The sequence below is a fragment of the Amblyomma americanum genome, chromosome 4 (genome assembly GCF_052857255.1).
Source record: "Amblyomma americanum isolate KBUSLIRL-KWMA chromosome 4, ASM5285725v1, whole genome shotgun sequence".
In the NCBI taxonomy this organism is placed as follows: Eukaryota; Metazoa; Arthropoda; class Arachnida; order Ixodida; family Ixodidae; genus Amblyomma; species Amblyomma americanum.
The window spans coordinates 189,764,922-189,784,926 of record NC_135500.1 but is presented as its reverse complement, the minus strand read 5'-3'; the positions used below and the strand labels follow the sequence as shown (position 1 = coordinate 189,784,926).

Below are 20,005 nucleotides of genomic sequence, written 5' to 3'. Positions count from 1 at the left end.
TAATAATAATAAAATACAAAGAAATTAAGAAACGTAGGTGTGCTAGAGAGAGCAGTATGACATGCAGACGTGCGCAAACCTGATAAAAAGACGACACTGGAAAAGAGCCGCTATCCAACATCTGACAAAAATGGATAGAAGATATAAATTCGGGCAAAAAAAATGGGGGAAAAAAAAAGGAGAGAAGAGAGAAAAACCGCGTGAGCATCTAAAAGCCGTAAAGTTCTGATGCGATAGAGGTATTGAATGAAACGTTGAAAAGACAAGCATAAACAACAAAAACCAGTTAAAATTGTACAAATTTACCGAGGTTGGCGACGTGGGTTCCGCCTTCGGCAGCGGTCCAACAATCGAATGGCGCCGTTGTTTCGAAAGCTTCCCAGACGGCGTAACTGAGCTCCTAGAGCGGGGCTCGCTTGCTGTCGATGCCTAGGGAAGACCTGCCACATGATCCCGCGTCCAGGCCCGGCGCATTGTTCGGGTTGATGCAGTCGGGTGCGTCGAGCAACTCGGCGATTGTGAAATAGCAGTCCATGCCGGAGGAAAATTTCGGAGCCTTCGTAGATCTCCAGAGGTGGTGTCGACGGCCGCGGAAAAAATGCTTCCGCTGCCTGGTCATCAAGCCCCTCGGATGAGTTATTGGCAGCTAGGGGGAGATTTGGCACCGTTTTCGCAGCTCCGCGCTTATCATTCATCGAGCAGAAAGTCTTCCAAAGCTTGTGCAAGCGGGCCCGCGGGATAACAGGAGCTGCAGGAGCAATGCACTGGGGACCCCGCCCACGAGGATCGGACCCCAGTCAACCTTCCTTTTCACCACCACCCGGCGCGCTCATCGAAACACGAGCAATGGTCGAGCTATCTGGCGCAGACATGGGGGAGGGGAGCAAATTTTATCCCACATTGTTCCCTAAAAAAAAATGTGCTACCATAACCCCCAATCACGCCTATACCCCGCACATAAGGCGGTAGCCTCCACCTATTCGCATTTTCAGCAGCTCTTTGTCTCTGGAATAGTATTTTGGAGCAGCCTTAGCGCAGTTTCATCAAAAACCAACAACCTGTAGCAGCATGCATGCGTTCGTGCAGTGGTGCAGGTTAGCGCAATTGGCGCCGAATTCCCACGAGTGAAATTATAGGAAGCCCTTCACTGCGGCGCCTCTTTTCTCTCTCCGTTTTTTTCTTTTCCTCCTTCATCCCTTACCTCATTGCGCGGTTCGGGTTTCCACTGAGAGTGAGACAGTCACTACACCTAGCTTTGCCTTTCCTCGAAACCAATTTCATTTTTCTCACTACAACTTGTTGAGCTGCTTATCAGGAGACGGGAAATATGGATATCTACCCACCTCACAATTTGCCCGTGTTGCCGCACGTGCAAGGCGCATGAAAATTGGTATCAATTGGCGTCGTACGTGACGAAGGCTACATGGAATTAATCCAAGTCCACAGCTCCACAGCCTTAGTTGTACGCCTGCCTTCAAGGGACACCATACCTAAGGTAACGGTCGATGATCACTTCTATCAACAGAGGATAGTGGTGTGTAGCTGACGAACTAACGTGCATATCCATGCTTTTTTATAACTTGGCAACCTTTACTCTTGCTAAAACGTTGCTCCGAAGATGGATGGAACGAACTCCTCAAAAGGCCAGACAAGAGCATCCAACTGGCACTCATTTCGTGGGCCCAGGAAGTCGCCCCCACCTGGGGGCCACACCAAGCCCACCTGCCCTAAATCCCGCCAATCTATGGCAATAAAGTTGTTTCTCTCTCTCTCCAAACGTTGCTCCTGCCAACTCAACGTTCTTATTGTTTTTCGAGGGCTCTCTTTACTTGGTCAAGTTCCGCGCGTTCATGGTTTTTTTTTTCCTACCCAACAGCATGAGGATAAATTTACTAACGCTAGCAAGCGATTTTCTAGGGCAACTTGCGCCTTCGCTGATGGGCTGCTCTCCTTTGAGCAAGGAAAATGAGTGAAATGACGTCATCGGCCTAACTGGCTCGACGTCATGGATGAAAATAACAATTGCGTTATTGAGTAGTTACAAAAAGTTATCATAGTGTTTTGTTTCTTCGTGTCTCTGCTCAAGATAAAAGCACAAGAGTCCGATGGAAAACATTATTGTCTCTTTTAAACGTAGTAAATGCAAACATACTGCAAATATATATTTATTTTTGCGGGTACATACTATGATGCGTATTTTATAAAGTAGCGATAGTTATTTAGCGATCAAATTTTAGCAACAGTTCAAAATTCTTTTTTTTTTTTCGCTATTGTTAGAACATGAACAACCGCGCAGTCTGGACACCAGTTGCAAATGGCCGCGTCCTGTCGTTTAGACAGTTTCGGCAGTTTCGGGCTTTCGGCAGTTTCGGAGGCTGTTAGCAGTGGCCAGCAGTGGCGTAGACCGCAGAGCGTTAAATTTGTGACCATTTTACTGCCTACAGAGTGCACGCTGGCTAAAACATGTTAAAGTATTGCAGTCGAGTTACAGTAACATCTAGATCCCTTCGATCGGTAAGTGCTCCCACTTTGTTCAAGCACTCGCCAAGGTGACCGACGAGCTTTTTAGCGATAAGATAGTTCAGTGCTTTCTCTCTTTAAACATGCATGGTGCTTTGAATCCCTATTTATAGCAGATCGGTGTGCAAAAAACGCTATTGCTTTCGGGCTGTGGCGATGTTTTCAAGCCGCAAACGGTCTTGATCCAATGCAGTGCGTTACCACGGCGTCATGTTACAAGAGCAGCCTTACCAGCGAGCGGAAAGATATTGCAAACGGACCCGGACTTGCAGACTTTATTGCTGGCGCCATTCCTAGAGGAAGTACTTTCAAAGACTACAAAGGAAAACTGAAGAGAGCTCCAGGTGAAACTGAAAGGTTAGCGTTATTGTTGTTATGCTAGCAGTGTTCGTTCGCGTAACAGGTCCCCTTGTTATGTCTACTGATCACTGCCCAATCAGTGATCCCACTATATTGATACAATCCTGCTAAATTTGATCTGGAGGATTTTTTCTATCTTTGATTCGTACTTTTTCGTTTCTTCCGCTGGCCACTTACTCAAAAGGTTGAAGCTACCTCCGTGGCTGAAGGTAGATATTCCTAAAGGAAGCCACTTCTCTCGCCTGAAAGGAACGTTGAGAGGCAAGAAGCTTCATACAGTAAGTATTGAGCCAGGGGCACTGTTATTCAATCGCTTAGTCGCTGCTGAGTTGGCATATTTGATTTTCTGGTAGCTGTTCGTTGTGATTCGCTTTAGTACAGTGAGGACAAGACAAGGTACGTTGTAGTTCGTAGTACTGTGAGATTAATCGCGTTCTTGTAAACCTTGGTGGATCCGTTGATGGTATCGCGATAACTGCTGCGGTGAATATTCACGCATTGACAATGATCATACAATTTGGTCAGAGCATTTGCTGTACTGCGTGAAACTTTTTGATGAACTCTGTGAATTATTTACTGTATCAAACTCCTTTCACATCAGGTTTTCTAATAATATTGCCAAAACCTTGCTTTCGAAACTGTCCATCCTTGGACTCGAGGGGCTAAGCAAACGAAATGTGTTCCTTTGAATGTGATTCTGCATCCTCAGAGATTTCACATTGGAATATTGATTGTGCAATGAACACCTCAGTTCCTGAAAGTGCTTCAAAAAGTTGGTGGAGTCAGCTGAGCGTGTCTGCACATATTGCACAACGAAAATGATAGCAAAGTTGAAGTCAACGATGTAAGTGACCAATTAAAGACTCATAAATAAGCTAGACATTTTCACATTGTAGTTTGCTTTCTAGAAATGCTAAGATCAAGAAATGGGCATGTTCGGCATAGGAAGGAGAGGCAGCAATCAAGGGTATCAGAGATGCAGTGCAAATAGTGCCAGTGGTATCATTTTGGAGGAAGTTGTTGACACGGAAAAGAGTATGGAAGTACAGTACGGGAGCTGCTTGTTGGGGATGTTGGACTCCGTGGCAGTGAAATCGAGTGTGATGATGATAGTAGCCCCATGACCTTGGTGTATCAGTAAAAAATGCAGTGTGGAACTTCTTGTACACAATTTCAGTCTAGAAAGCTTTGTAATTGTTTGTCTATGATAGCCTGTGCACTGTGCAAGACTCCTGCTGCTTTGAGGTAATTAAAATAAAATTGTCTGTTTTTTTTTAAGATGGTTAGCTGAAGTGATAAATTGTTATCTTATTATTCCTTACGTTCAGAGCTCTTTCCGTGCACATAGTATGAATTGCGTTAACTCCTACCCTTCTTTTGTCGTAGGTATGTGAAGAAGCACGTTGCCCGAACATTGGAACTTGCTGGAATGGAGGCCCTGATCATGTCGCCACAGCAACAATCATGGTTTGAAAGTTTCCACAGCGATGCAAAAGATTACACCTATTCTGCCTAAGCAAAGTAATGCATTTGAACAAAAACACGTTCCAGGTCCTGGGTGACACCTGCACAAGAGCCTGCAGGTTCTGTTCTGTGAAAACTGCCCGGCACCCACCCTTGCCAGATCCCGACGAGCCGGAGAACACAGCAGAAGCAATTGCTGAGTGGGGCCTCGACTATGTGGTTATAACATCAGTAGACAGAGATGGTATGCCAATGTGTTTCATCTTCAAGCCATGTGTCATGTGCACACTATATCGCCGCTTGCTTTGTTATGGGGAAAGTGCAGCAGTGATGTAGCGGTTTGAGCATCCGCCTTATATGTGGGAGGTGCAGGGTTCGATCTCCAGTGCCGTCAAGCACCCACCGATTTTTCAGTGTGTACATGGTTTCCTGTGTCCGGATGCTTGGTTCCTCTGCGACGAAATGCTTTAATTTTACTTTTATGTGTATTCCTCAAGTGACCAAACACATGAGGTGAAATGCTTGAGAAAATAAATCTTTAATCCCACCTCGTGCAGATTAAACATGTTAGCCGTAGTGCTCTTTGGCAAAGCTACCCTTTCACCATTAAAATCAAATCATCAGCATCATCATCGGTTTTTACGGATACCGTAATAATGGTTTAGAAACTACAGCCTAATATAGCTGTAGTGGCAAATGAAAATAAGGAGCCCCTGTGTATTACTCATTTAAAATGATCTCCCAGACAAGCTCATGTAATTTTGAGGCTACATTTTCAGTGGGTATGGCCATGAAGAAACTGCATCTATTTAAAATGATGCTTTGTTTTCTAGATTTAAGACATTTATGTGCACCAAACACTGCATGGGTTCAGATTTAGTAATTATATATGCCTAGAAGTTGCAAGACTGTAGTGAGAAGTTATGTATGAATTTCAACTTCCTGTGGTCCAAAATGTTGGCTCAAATCACTGGTCTTATTTGAGTCACCTCACAAACAACAAAACAACATTTCACAGTTGTGTGTGAGCCTACCTCAACATGATAAGAAATCTTAGCGCACATGTTGCGTTTTGCTGTCATGAGGATACAGCTACCTTAACATTTGTTTACAAGCCATGTTAAATCCTCTGTTCGCTCCCACAGTGAGCCTGTAGTGTTGCCTTGATGCCATGCCACTTGGTGAAATTATCAACAGGCTACATATTATGAGTCATTTTTAATTAAATTGTTTCTTTATGGAATTTTTAAGATCTGAGTTGTTTGGTGATACCTGATTTATGGTTGTTCATTGCATAATAATTTCCCTTCAATTAAGTAGATGCTTGTCAGGTTTCTTTTTTTTATGTTTGCATGCATGCAAGCATTCATGCATATCATTATAAATATTGCAATTATTTGTGCACAATGAAATGCAAATTTTAGTGGCATGCAGGTGCAAGAGCTGTTGGTGATTACTTCCTTTACAGTTGCCATTCACTGTGGATAAAAAGTACAGCAGATTGCTATCAACTTTCAGATCTGCCAGATGGTGGTTCTAGCCACTTCGCAGAGACTGTTCGAAAAATTAAACAGAAGTGAGTCCCTTCCCTGTCATTTTTCACTGCGGGCGTTAAATGAGTGCACTTCGTAGTTGATAAACACAGTGGTCTCCCTGCATTGGTGTCATTGCGATGATTGGCTGTTTTTCAGGAAGTCCTCGATTCTGGTCGAATGCTTGACTGGTGACTTCGCTGGTGACCTCAAATCTGTAGCTGAGGTGGCTTGCTCTGGGCTTGATGTGTATGCGCATAACATTGAAACTGTCCCTGACCTGCAAATGTAAGTGGGCTGTTGCCTGTGAAGCTGATCATCTTTTTGTTTTGCCTCTCTGCAAAATATGATTGAGGCCAAGTTAAAGTTCTCTCACTCTAGTGCATTCAATACGTATGCATGTTTTGCTTGTTGTTATAGGTATGTCAGAGATAGAAGGGCAAACTTTGATCAATCACTCAAGGTCTTACAGCATGCGAAGGAGGTGAACCCCAATGTTCTAACAAAGACCTCACTCATGCTTGGCTTCGGAGAAACTGATGACCAGGTGGCAAAGACAATGGAAGGTTGGTGCCAGTTTACCTGTCTTGGTAAATTTAACCCTTATGGTGTCTTTTTAGCGATCACTGAAGTGCAGAGTGAGTTATCGCACTCGTGATAACTTGCTCTGTTGAGGGTGCATACTGTGTGAACAAAATTCATTTGAGTTATATTCAAGATATTAGGCATATCATTTGTACATGCAGACTCGTTCAACTTTTGATGTAAAAGCTTCCAATATCGTTAAAATATCAAGTGCAACAATTCTTTGCAGCCTATGTTATGTATGACTAATGTTTGTGAAACATCATTAAAGGAATGTTTTGGAATGCTTGCTTGGCATGGTATGGCTTTGGAAGCACAAGTCATATTTAAAACAGCTGAGGAACTGTGAGAGGTCTTACTGGAGTAATGCACTGCTGAAAAGTTCTTGTGTATGATTCTTTAGTGAGCTGAAGCTTGTTAGGAAAGAGTATATATGTGCCTGTGTTTAGTGTGTTTAGTATATCAATTTTTTGGATACTATTTTTCTTTCACAGCGGTTCGTGATGCTGGCATTGACTGCTTCACACTAGGCCAATACATGCAACCTACAAAAAGGCATCTCAAGGTTTGTTATCTCATTTATGTTAATCTCTGCATATACTGCGCTCTTTATTGAGAGTACCAATCGCACAGCTGGAGCCTGTGATCTTTTCACCATTTTAAGGACATGCCAATGAAGAAGTCGGATCAACCTCCAATAATTTCACCAAAGACAATTCAAATATTTATGAACTAGACCATATTTGGAAGTTCTCAATAGGTGTTATGCTTTCTTGGAGAGATAAAGAAATGAAGCTGATTGTTCTGGATTTTAAGTGCCAAACATAGGATAATTCCTGGTGTGGAGAATAGTGAACTGATGGCTTACAATTCTACTAGTTATGCTGAAAGCACTAGAAGAGGGTTTTTCTGGTCAAGTCGTGGGATTTGCACTGACAGCCACACTCCATTCAAACTGGGTGTGCTTCAAGCATGCCACTTGCTACATCCGTGGACAACAACAAAAAAAGCAGCATTGAATGAGTGCAGGTGTGTAGAAATACCTGGGAGGAATAAGTGGCATTCACCGAGAGTGAGAAAAAGAAGAGCAGACGGTATGGTTCTGATAAGGCTAACTTCAGCAAAAGAGGATGCTGATCACCTTTTGGGTTTTACAGTGCAGCCTCTCAGCACAATGCACACTGACAAACAACATCTTGCATGTTACTGGTGGCACTAGAGCACAATCCCTCAGTTAAAGTCTTGTCCTTGTTCTTCCTTTTCGTCTTGTAATGCCAGACCTGCTGAGCTTTGATAATGATTCAACCCATAGAATACTACAAATCACTGAAAAATACAGAAAGTATATTTATTAGTCATAATGTTGCGTTTCTTGATTTAAACAGTCCTTGCTGAAAACTAAGGATCGAAACATGCATTAGAAGTGAAAGGTGGGACTGTCGTATAAATGCTGCTGCCCTTGTCTTCAATAGAAATTCCTTACTAGATGACTGTATGTGGTGCTTCCTAACTTGTTACAATTTACCAGCAGTGGCTGTTTACCATTCCACCATGCTTTCTCGTGAAATAGGAACGGAATTGAGTGAGGCCATATTTATTTCCTGAGCACTTTCCTACTTAGCTTTGTTGTGCTTGAGTGTTGAATTGTCCTACATTTCTTATGAAAGCTGATCATGCTTGCAAATAACATCATGATCTTAAGGGCTACTGACCGCAGACTAATCTATTCATTTTCAGCCTAACCATTTCAGCTGATAGTCTGCCAACTTCTATACGGGACTCCCAGTTGGCAGCATGAACAATCGCATTGCAATTGGCCACCATGGGGTTCCATTTGTATTTTCAAAATCAACTCGTCTTTACGCAAAAAAAAGTTGCAACAGTATGGGTGTCATTATGGCAGTTGTAAGCCAGACCAAAATGTCACGCATTTTACGATGAACTCGTAAAACTTGGCAGACGTACAGTGTGTTTGGTATTGAAAGACATTTTGTCGAGGGCCAGCTTTGAAGCTTTAGTACAGACATTGTGAAATGTATTTAAACCTCATAAATGTGATATGTAACTTTAAATTCAAACTTTGGACAATTCGAACCAATCTTGCATGACGAAACCAGGTTTGTTTGGTGAAAGTTTGACAGTATTAAATTTGTCACCTATATCTCTCGCACAAGATCAGCGTGTTACTATTGCTCTCAATCGCAGGTCGTCGAGTATGTAACGCCTGAAAAATTCATGCACTGGGAAGACTATGGAAATAAACTTGGGTTTCTTTACACGGCCAGTGGGCCCCTAGTTCGCTCATCTTACAAGGCTGGTGAGTATGCAGAGATGTTTTTTTCTTACATTACTGTACTTACAACTGTTAGCGCTTCATCTTTCAGTACACTTACCTGCAACTGTGGTGCAACTTGCACTTGCTGCAGTGGATAATATTGTAACGGAAAACAGGGAGACAGGTCGCTAACCAGCAGAATACAGCAAGCAGCCAGCCAGCCAGCGCGAGACACTTCAACGTCTTCGAAGACACTTCAGCGCCACCTGAGAACACCAGGTGGCATTACTCCCCCTCCAAAAAAAAAAGAAAAACAAAAGCGGGGTTGCAGATTGGGCAGTGGAAAGAGAAAAAAAAAACAGCACAAGCACACAAAAATGTACAAGGGAGGTGGGCGAAGGTGTCCCACGCGAAAACTAGCAGAACACTGAGCGTACTATCCATTACCGCGTGAAGTAGGGTTTCATGCGGACAACGTGCACAACCTCAGAGCGGGGTGGACGACGCTGAGGCTGCACAGTCCCGTCAGGAAGAACTTCGTAGGTCACTTCGGTGACGCGGCGCAAAACTCGGTACGGTCCAAAGTAACGGCACATCAGTTTTTCAGACAAGCCTGGGCGGCGTACCGGGGTCCATACCCAAACTTGGTCTCCCGGATGGTATTCGACGTGCCGATGACGGAGGTTGTAGCGGCGTGCATCCGTGCCCTGCTGCCGCTGAATGTGAAGACGGGCAAGTTGACGTGCTTCCTCGGCGCGCTGAGCGAACTGCTCGGCGTCTGGCGTGAGTGGGTGGTCATCAGTGCTGCATGGAAGCATTGCATCCAGCATCGTCTGAACGTCACGTCCGTAGACCAGACGAAATGGTGTAAATCGGGTCGTCTCCTGGGTGGCCGTGTTGTAAGCGTATGTGACGTACGGGAGAATCTCGTCCCAGGTTTTGTGCTGCGAGTCTATGTACATTGCGATCATGTCGGCGATCGTTCTGTTGAGTCTCTCTGTGAGCCCGTTCGTCTGTGGGTGATAGGCAGTAGTTTTGCGATGGTTCGTGTGACTGAGCTCGAACACGTCGCGCATGAGCTGTGCCGTAAACGCCGTACCTCGATCAGTGATTACGTGGGACGGTGCGCCATGACGCAGCACGATTTGTTGCATAAAAAACTGGGCGATCTCAGATGACGTACCGCGCTGCACCGCTTTAGTTTCCGCATACCTTGTTAAATAGTCGGGGCTAACCCTGGTCTTCTCCGCGACCTGATCCGCTCCGTTGTGCGCGAAGAGCTCCAGGCGCTTTTCGGTGCTCCCCTGCCGACGGCCGGCTCTCTCGCTAGCCTGGTCCGCGAAGAGGTTCAAGCCTTGAGACCTTCGTTCCCGTCCGTTGACCCGCCGCCTTTACCAACGGAGTGCCGTCGTCCAACGTACGCTGAAGCCTTGCAACGTCCTGCGCCCTCTTCGGCGCAGTTTCCTCCGTCCAATCAAGGCTCGCTGTTTTCCGCACACCCCGACACGTACTACATCGACAATCGACGATCACCCCAGCGGAAGACGGACCTGTGGCGTGCTCCGGATCGGCGGCGTCTCTGCTTTCACTGCGGGGAACCCGGTCATCTGTATCGCCAGTGCCCGTATCGACAGCTTGGGCTGCAGGGGTTCCCTATCGACATGCCCCGTCCACCAAGAGGTCAACGACCCCGGGAGATCGAGGACTACGTAGCCCAGCAGCGCATGGCGACAATTCCCCAGCGGCAGTCTCGGTCTCCATCACCACGCCGACCTTCGCCACAGCCCCAAAGCTCCTCCTGGATGGCGCAGAGACGGTCGCCAAGTCCCCGCCGGGAAAACTAAAGAGAGCGACCTCAGGGGGCGAGGCCGCTGGCAATCGATACGAACAAGACCCCCCGACAACGCGAACAGCGACCGACCGCGATTTAAAGGCAACGACTGCAGTACCTGAACTCGGAGATCGATTCTCGTTGGATATACCCGTGCTTCTCGATGGCTATAAGGTTAGTGCTTTGGTGGACACTGGCGCTGATTTCTCGATTTTAAGCGGAAAGCTAGCGGCGCTTCTTAAAAAAGTAATGACACCATGGTCCGGCACGCAGATTCGCACGGCTGGCGGACATGTCGTAACTCCGCTTGGCCTATGCACAGCAAGAGTCCAAATTCGCAGCTCCACATTTGTTGTCAGCTGCCTAGTTCTACCGAACTGCTCCCGTGACTGTATCCTTGGCGTTGATTTTCTCCGAGAGTATGGAGCTATTATTGACCTCCGAAAGCGCACTGTCACATTTTCTACCGAGAAAGCTGATGTTTACTCCGAGGACTGTCCACGCCGCGCCGCCCTTAGAAAATCCGCCGAGAGCGTTTGGATTCCGCCACGCGGCAGCGTTTTTGTGAGTGTTCACTGCGACGGACTACGTGAAGGGACAGCGGTCGCAGAGGGCAACCTGTCCCTTTTGCTCACCCACGGCATCTGCTCAGCGCGAGGTCTCATCCATCTCCGCGACGGCTGCTCTGAGCTCCTGGTGACTAACTTCTCTAACGAGCCCCGGCACCTTTTTCGTGCTACTGCCATCGCATTCGCCGACCCCTTAGCGGAGGTTTCTGAATGTTTCGCGTTCGACGCTGTTAGACCTGTGCGCCCATCCCTTGACATCAGCCCGGACCTTTCGGTGACTCAACAGCGAGAACTACGTGCCCTCCTACTTGAATACTCCTCCTGTTTCGCTTCTTCGTCGAAAGTCCGGCAAACGGCTCTTCTCAAGCACCGCATCATTACGCCCGACGATGCCCGCCCCATCCATCAGCAGCCGTACCGTATCTCACCGAAGGAGCGTGAGGCGATCCAAACGCAGGTGAAGGAGATGCTTTCAGATGGAATCATTCAACCTTCCAGCAGCCCCTGGTCTTCACCTGTCGTGCTGGTGAAGAAAAAGGATGGGACACTCCGCTTCTGCGTGGATTATCGGAAACTGAACAACATCACCAAAAAAGACGTCTACCCAGCACCTCCACCAAAATATGTAACGGAAAACAGGGAGACAGGTCGCTAACCAGCAGAATACAGCAAGCAGCCAGCCAGCCAGCGCGAGACACTTCAACGTCTTCGAAGACACTTCAGCGCCACCTGAGAACACCAGGTGGCAATATACAGCTTACAGCTGTGGAAAAATAGTCATGTCAGTATTACTTCCTAATGAAATTATATTGAGGTTCATTGAAGCAAACAATGAAAATGTGATCTGCACAAGAGAATTTTATGCCTAGCATGCCGGCACAGTCCTCATCAGAACTGTTTTCTGTGCACAAACAGCGAGTGTTGCTTAACTCTGCTAGGAACATTTGATGCACAGAACTTATCAGTATGCAATGCCAAGTGCGAAAATGCCATGTCACAAACAGTGTTCTTGTTACAAGCCAAGGCCCTTGTAAATCATGTCTATTCCATAAAACGGCCTTTCAAAACTTATTGCTGCTTTTCACAATTGATGCAGGTTGCAATACATATGTAGGGGTTGCCGGAAGCCAAACTAGTTGAAACAAGTGAAGAGGCTATTCATTGTCATTCATGGATACGAGGCAGCTAGCATGTAGAAGGCTGCATGCTGCTGCTTTCGTAATGCGACTTTAAAATCACAAAGGCAGAATTTTGTGTTACTTTCTTGAATCACAAAATCACAAAAAATTTAACAAGAAATGTTCAGACATAGTGTTGTTGGGGTTTTGATGATACTGTTTACCAGTACTGAAGCGACCTTCATATTGAAACTTATCCTTTCCATTCCTGTAGCCATCAAAACTGAGCTATAAAAAAAATAAGTGTGTGTGTGTGGGGGGGGGGGGGGGGGGGGGGGGGGGGGGGGGGGGGGGGGGATTGAAACTTGATGCTAAAAGAACTAAGCTCATTTCATACAGAGTGAATTTGCTTGCTGTTTCAAATAGTTCTTGCAACATCATGTGCGCAGGAAGAGAGATGACGGCGTCGCCACACACTTTTGTTCAGTGTTCCTGTGATTTTCTCGTTTAATCACTAAGGTGATGTCATTGAAGAAGGATAGCATTCCCTGCATCTTCCAGCTTGTAGTTTTTTTTTTTCATCAACTGTTTGCCTATAAACTAGTTTAATCATTAGCAACTGTTTAATAAACATTTTTACAGGAATTTTAATTTTTCATTTTCTGAAATTTTAAATGTTTCCCTTGAACCAGAAGAAAGTTTTCCAACAAAAATTGGCAACCCTCCAAGTGATATGACGACAGCTGTAAGAGCTGTTTTGCATACCTTCTCTTCAGATCAGGTTCATCACACCTTCTGGGACACAAATGCTGCCTGCCACACTTTTTGAATTGCTCGCATTGAGTTGTTTTGAGCTTCGTTCGTTGGCTTTTGTTCTTTGGCCTTAGCGATGCGCTTGGCTGTCTTGCATTATGTTGTCGTAGTTGTGCAGTCAAGTGATTTCTCCTCAGGCATAAAAACAACATAGCATTCCAAATTCTGAAGATATTTGATGGCTCTCAAGTCATCCAACAGCACCCACCATTTGCAGGACTACTGTCGACAAACAAATATACCTGTTAGATGTTAGACACGTTATTCACAGCCGCACAGCGATGGCCTAGTGGTCTAAGGTGTCAACCAAGCTGGCGTATCTTCAATCCCACTCGGAACATACAAAACTTTTTTTCCTGCATGTATATATCAAAGAATGTTGCGCCCTTTCATGTTGATTGAAGCTTCACCATAATAGCATGGTTGGTTACTCTGGATTCTCAGCACTCGTATTTCAAATGCGCACTTGGGCACGCGTTGCTATCTTTGACTGTTTCTGCTGCATCTGCTGTGGTAATCAGCAGTAGAAGCTGCACGCATGTGCACAGTAATATAGGCCAGTTTTTTTTTTTTCTCTTTGTCTTTTCATGTAGTGACTGCTGAGATAGTGCTTTGGTGTAGCATCCAGATGGCTGACGCACATTCCCAAGAGTGTAAAGGCCATGCGCTATCACAGTAAAATGAGCTTCACAAAAATAAAAATTGCAGCTGCAGAATTTGTAGTCTGTGGAGAAGAGAAATATGAAATTCGCAAATGCATTTGCATTACTGAGCATTTGAAAACTGCAGTAGCTAATTAGCAAGTCGCTGCCTGTGAATCAGGTATAATGCTGCTTTCACAGCTATATTAGCCATTAAGCATTGATGCTAGACATAGTGCATAGCTTCATTTGGCACTGAATTACCACTGTTTTCGTGTAATCAGACTTATGCTCTCAGTGATGGGATGAAATGGCATTTTAACGCGACAGTGTTAAGGAGCTCATGTCCTTGTGTTGTATCACAGAAAAGCCAGTGTTGTCCGCGGGGTTGGCCACAGCCCCCTAAGGGAAGGGATTTCCCTTCCCTTACCAGGGTCATTTCCTTTCCTTAAAACCAATTTTCATTTCATTTTCCTTCCCTTGATATGTGAGACAGGTGTCCTTTCCTTAAATTGTCCAATGGGGCAACACACTGCAACAAACTTCTGACTCTAGAGACGAATTTTTATTGCCACTGTGATTTTGGTAGAAGCAAAAGGAATGCTGCCTGATGGACGCCTAACACATTGTGAATGTAAGGACAGTGGCCAAATAACCTTTTTGTTGTGCAGGTGAATTTTTTGTGGAAAACTACTTGAAGAAAAGGAGGCAGGAAGTGGAAGCACCATCGCAGTGAATTGTGGCATACAAGTAAAGCTTCCCAGCTCCACAATAACTGGAAGACAGGAAAGCACAAGCAAGCAAGTTCATTAACACACAAGGCAAAAGATTCAATGTACAGATATATATAGATATATATATATTCTCTTTATTTCTCAAAAGTAACCACTGAATTATTTTGCTATTTACATATATAGCATCTGCCACTCATCCTTCTCTCTACAGATTGAACCTTGTGCATTCTTTTCAACACAACATGCTGAATATGTACACTCTGCACAATGGTACAACAAGAAATTTACATATTTAATGAATACACAACATCGTGCCACCTAGATGTCTTTTTTGATATTTGTAGTCAACCATTAAATAACGTTTAACAGTTTCAGAGTTATTCTTTGAACATTTCCTGCGTATTTTCGCACTGTGGGCAAGCAAAGCTCCAACAGCAATGCATTTCGGGTTAACGTACTTTAAAGCCTGGATTTCAGAACAATACAACAGCTGAAATAAGTTAAAAATATTATGCATACAATAGCTATACACTCATTCACACCTGACTAGGTAAGTGGTAGACTGCTGTTCATCGTTTCCTTGCAACAGCTTTACACAAAATGCACAAGTTTGCGGCCAGACTGATGCATGACTAGGAAGCTAATAAAAACCTGGTCCCTGTACATAAAAACAAGATGTTAAAAGAAACTGTGTTGGATGCCCAGATAGTGTGCTTATAAACAATAGCACAGACAAAAATAAAAGAATAATATGCATGATTTTTGTAGTTAGCTAAACTATTTGTGAGTCAGTGTAGGAAATTTTTGCAGAGCTTAACAGACTGGGTCAGCAGTAAGAATTTGCTAACCGCACTAACCACAAGTGGTGACTTGTGATAATACCACAAATGTCTTTTCTGATCTTGCTAAGAGTTCATTCAAGGCTACCTGATATGCTATATCTCCTCAAGCATGATGCTGAGAGCAGAGATATGTTCTAATGTAGTCATTCCTTGGTCGGTTTTTAGGCAAAATCATTACCTCAGAGCTGGGTACAAGTATCACTTGTTTGGATAAGCTCATGTGTAGCGATGTGTTTACATTCTTGTAAATCACCCAAGATAGACAAGGAGTCAAATGTTGATGCGAACATTGGTCAAATCAAGCAATGTCTTGAGCAGAGCAAAAACGTGCACGAGATACGCAATGAAACTGCAACATAGCATAGGGCATCTTTCGTTACAATAACTATATCTAAACAACTTGGATAAAAAAATAACAAGAACAGGCCATGGCTAGCAGCATTATACATATCAAGGTGTATCTTTGCCATTTAACATTTTGGGCTCGAAATGAGCCACCCTAGGCATATGCCAATTTTATTTCGCAAAAAGTATGTCAACTCCTGCCATGCAAATGGATAAAAACACCCATATGCAAAAGGAATAAAAGAATGTAACAATGCTTCCTGCCACACTGCCTCAGCATTCAAGCAACAGAAACACTCGCAATAAACTTTCAAATGCACATGATAACAGTCTATAACAAACAGTAACTGGCAGCAACCCAATGACACATCTCTCATTTGAAACGATTGTACTTATGTACAAGCCAGCCACCACTGCCTCGTGCTCACCAACCACTCCTCTCAGAATGCAGCCCAGTTTTACCAGGAAAAAAGAAAAGGCCATGTCATCACTTAAGGAATTAACAGCACCAAGACACATTAGCAAGGTGACAATGATTTTAACTACTGTCAAACAGCTAGAATAATTCATGTTTGAATGAAAACAAAGCTGCCGCCAGTGGAATCAAGCAAGAAACTTGCATCAAAACAAGTGGAGTTATTAAGCACATACAGTAGTCCCTCGTTATAACGAAGTCAGCGGGACGGCGTAAAAATTCGTTATAAGTGGTAATTCGATATAAGTGACCACCCGAGAAAATCTAAAGCAGTTGAGATTTAATTGCGCCGCAACGGCGAGGAAGTCAAAATACAATGTATTCAAAGAAGCAAAACATTATTCAGGTGCAAAAAAGGCAGTGAGCTTTGCTTTGGCTGTTTCAAGTTCTTACCGGGTGCGTGCAACCCCTGCTCTAATCTGACCAAGCATTGCACGGGCCTAGGCCGCAGTCGCCACCCATGCATTCAACCTTCAGGGTATTTTGAATCATGAAGGCAGTGGCCGCTTTTATGGGAGTATTTTGGGGTATTTCGAAGGCAGTGGCCGCTTTTACGGGGGGGGGGGGGGGGGGGGAGGTGTCACGGAAATGTCGTGGCACAAGTCTGAGGTTGTGCTCAAAAAATAATTAGGCGCTCATTGTGGGTACGCAGCTGCACGGTTCTGCAGAAGAGGCTTTGCATGATTACTGGGCAATTTTTTTCCCGAGGTGTGCAGCTGCGAAGTTTGCAAACCGAGTTTTTCGGCGCACTGTTGTCGACGACACTGTGCTAATTCTATAATTCGAGTGTCGGTGTTCGCGCAGCGTCGCATCCGCGCCATTGACAGATGTCTAGGAACAAAATTCAACGATCCTACCACGCATTTAGACCGTTTGTCAAGTCGGATGGTGCGAATCGAGCGTGACCGGCTGGAGAAAGTCGCTGGGGAAACACTAGTTGCATTGACACGCCATGTTGACAGCCTGACTCGCCGCTGGCGACGCTCGGGTTTTTTTTTGTGTTTTCGGCATGTTAGCGATCGATTTGCACCGCCAAAAGTGCAACATAGCTAGAGGCGATGTTTTATTGCGATGCAGGCTGATTATTCAAGCGGCAAGCAAATTTTTAAACCAGCCTTCCCTAAGTCATCTTCCCGATTTGTTAACATAAGCTCCTCGCGTCGAACACAGCAAATTGCATGCGACCAGCAGTCGCTTGCGACCAGGCAGCAGCTCGACAACACCATTGTTCACACCTGCAAGCGCGACCTGCAGGTCGCTTTCGTATTTGAAGCGAAACCTCTTGGGAATGACGTTGTTACCGTGCTTTCGAGAGTTTCATCTGCTTTGGCACTCCACTCGCCACTTCGCTCTAAACGGGTCAAGCTCTTCGTGCGCTTCGAGTAATGCGGCTTAAAATACATGTGTTTGGGTCGGGACTGGAAGAAATTTCGAATAAAGTGATATTTTAAGTACAGCGATTTCGTTACAACGAGGGATTACTGTATATTTAATCTTGGCTGATTCATATTGCATCATAAGAGAATAGCACTGTTGCACTGAACGTAAGCCTTGACAGAAAGTGTGGTTTGATATGCGGTGTTTTACGTGCCAAAGCTTCGTGCTGGCAATGAGAGACATTATAGTGGAGGGCTCCCAATTTATTTTGACCACCTGGAGTTCTCTGACGTGCACTGACATTGCACAGCACTCAAGCATTTTTGCATTTCACCTCCATCTAAATATGGCTGCTGCAGCCAGAATTCAATCGTGCGACTTTGGGCTCAGCAGCCAAACACCACAACCACTAAACCGCTGCAGCAGGTGGCAAAAAATATTGGGAAAGTGAAAACACAGGATTCCTTAATCTCTTCTGCCTTTGTTCTTCCATGCAATGCAAGCAAAGGTGAAAGAGCTGTGCAGATAGTGAAAAACTGCGTCATTTTTGTGAAACTATCTTTTCGTGCTGCTCTCAAGAGATCGTACAGTACGGGTAGCGTCACGCTTAAATTTTCACTCTGGACCATTATTCTGGTCTTAATCCTTTGGAGGAGTGATCCCTGGCAGCACGTACAAGCCGGCTGAAGCAGCAGAGGCAGTTGTGTCCATTGATTTGTTAACACAAACACAGGCACAACTAGGGTTGTGCCTGTTTCAGAAAGCAACAGCATGCTGCAGCTGCATGTAATACATCTAACACTACAAGTAAACCAGACTACAGAGATGGACAAGGTGTCCCAGTGAAAAGACCCAAAGCAAACACTGGCAGCACATTCATCACGATTAACAACACAGCTCTTATGCAGCTGTGGTTAGTCTGGTGACTTTGTGCTACCTTAACTACAGCACTGATGTGTTAAATAAATGAGCAATTCCTCAAAACTTGAGGACTCCCTCTGAGGTAGCACATACAGTTGTTCTGTAGTCTTGCAAGCCACAGGACTGATGTTTCAATCTAAGCATGTCTATGCAGCAATGCATACATAGCTTTTACAATGGCCCATTTTCTAATGCTCTTTGTAGCAAGAGACTGACTTACTTTCCCAAAAGTTTCACAAGCCCCCATTTCCACTGAGGACACTGGCAGCTGTTTTTAACAGATGCTGCGTGGCAACTATGCTTGGAAGAGGAAACGCACAATAACACATCAACTGTGCTTCCAAATGCAGATTCCTAAGGTGTAATTAATTTCCTGACAGAAGTAAGTTTATTTGCAAGCATGAATGTGTCTATAATAACACTTGAAAGACGAACTAACAGAATTATGTCTGGTGTCTTTTTCTGTCATCTAATAGCTGAAATGCTGTACATCTAAGATCTAAAGCATTCATTTACTAACTCACTTTCTTCCTAAACGTTAGCCATTGAGTGTGCTAGAAGAAACACTTAACAGGCCCTCCGCTGTGGGCCACAATGTGGCGACATTGTGTACTTGTTTTGAGGGTGCCTCAAGCTCAGGAGCAGCAGAAAAACTACCAAGGACTACAGACATCATGGGCAGCGCACAAGTTGTGAAACTGCGTAGTGAGCGCAATGAAATCGGTCTAATGATCCAACACAATCACTTTTGCTGCTTCAGTGAATTGGTGCTCACACTGTTGGGGATCAACTCTCGTGGGTACCCGCTATGGGAATGAGTGTGACACATAAGGTACGAGCCTGGCTGTGTGCCATGAGAGGTAACTGGGCTGCACCCTCAGAGAAATGGCTGGTGCTCAACTCTTTCGCTGGCTGTGGATTGTGCATGCAGACATGTCTGCCTGCTGGCTCTCACAGCGGTGGCCACAGGCCTGCTTCAGGGATATGTACAGTGACAGAGATGGTTCTGCAGACTGACTGGATGTCAGACCTTCGTCTCGGGCCCTTCTGCACGTTGAACAAAGGAATCACGAAGCCGGACCAGCAGCAGGGCGCACAGGTGACCATACACCTTGTTGTACCAGTCCGGGGTTCGACCCCTGCAAGGACAAAAAAGTAAAAAAAAACAGACAGGCTCTTGAGCTGTTTTGGCCATTGCTACTGCAAGAGCCATTCGCAGATGGTTGGAACATTCTTGCAACATTCACCAGTGTCGGTCTAGTTGCGGAACTTCATGGCTCCTGCATACAGTAGATGGACAGTACTCAGTTGTCAGCTGGAAACAGCACATGGATGTGTTAGTCCCATCGATGTGGTGTGTTTGTGTCTACCATATTCCAGATATGAGCTTCTTTTGGTTTGTGTCACAGCTTTCTTGGCTGTACACTCTGGATGCAGTGCTTAGTAGAGTGGAAGATCCTCTTGTCACTGTTTTTTTTTTCATCTTTTGTGTGTCACTTGTACTCTTACCTGATACTTTGGCTAGCGGTTTTTCAGACAAACAAAAAAGGGCAGTTTAATAAAAAGAATTCAATTCAACGTCCTGCTTGCACTGTTTGCACTG

The 20,005-nt window shown here is 44.9% G+C and overlaps 2 protein-coding genes across 2 annotated transcripts in view; one reads left to right on the top strand and one right to left on the bottom strand.

Annotated features, from left to right (window-relative positions):
* Positions 1-2,327: 2,327 nt before the first annotated feature.
* Las (lipoyl synthase, mitochondrial) lies at positions 2,328-14,589 on the top strand. The gene is made up of 11 exons (XM_077662633.1): positions 2,328-2,514; positions 2,714-2,877; positions 3,065-3,158; positions 4,267-4,347; positions 4,432-4,588; positions 5,863-5,920; positions 6,036-6,164; positions 6,297-6,442; positions 6,956-7,026; positions 8,667-8,778; positions 14,380-14,589. Exons 1-11 carry the CDS (start codon positions 2,464-2,466, stop codon positions 14,442-14,444), a joined length of 1,128 nt encoding a protein of 375 aa, XP_077518759.1. The 5' UTR covers positions 2,328-2,463; the 3' UTR covers positions 14,445-14,589.
* cv-c (RhoGTPase activating protein) overlaps positions 14,555-20,005 on the bottom strand; it is a 307,048-nt gene continuing 301,597 nt past the window's right edge. Inside the window, 1 exon segment of the mRNA XM_077663993.1 lies at positions 14,555-19,541. Within this exon segment, the coding sequence (XP_077520119.1) occupies positions 19,427-19,541 (115 nt within the window). The 3' untranslated portion in view covers positions 14,555-19,426.

Coding starts and splice junctions, on each gene's coding strand:
- Las (XM_077662633.1), top strand. CDS start 2,464: ATGTTAAAGTATTGCAGTCGAGTTACAGTAACATCTAGATCCCTTCGA. Junction 2,515..2,713: donor CATCTAGATCCCTTCGATCG/GTAAGTGCTCCC, acceptor GATCCAATGCAG/TGCGTTACCACGGCGTCATG. Junction 5,921..6,035: donor GTTCGAAAAATTAAACAGAA/GTGAGTCCCTTC, acceptor GCTGTTTTTCAG/GAAGTCCTCGATTCTGGTCG.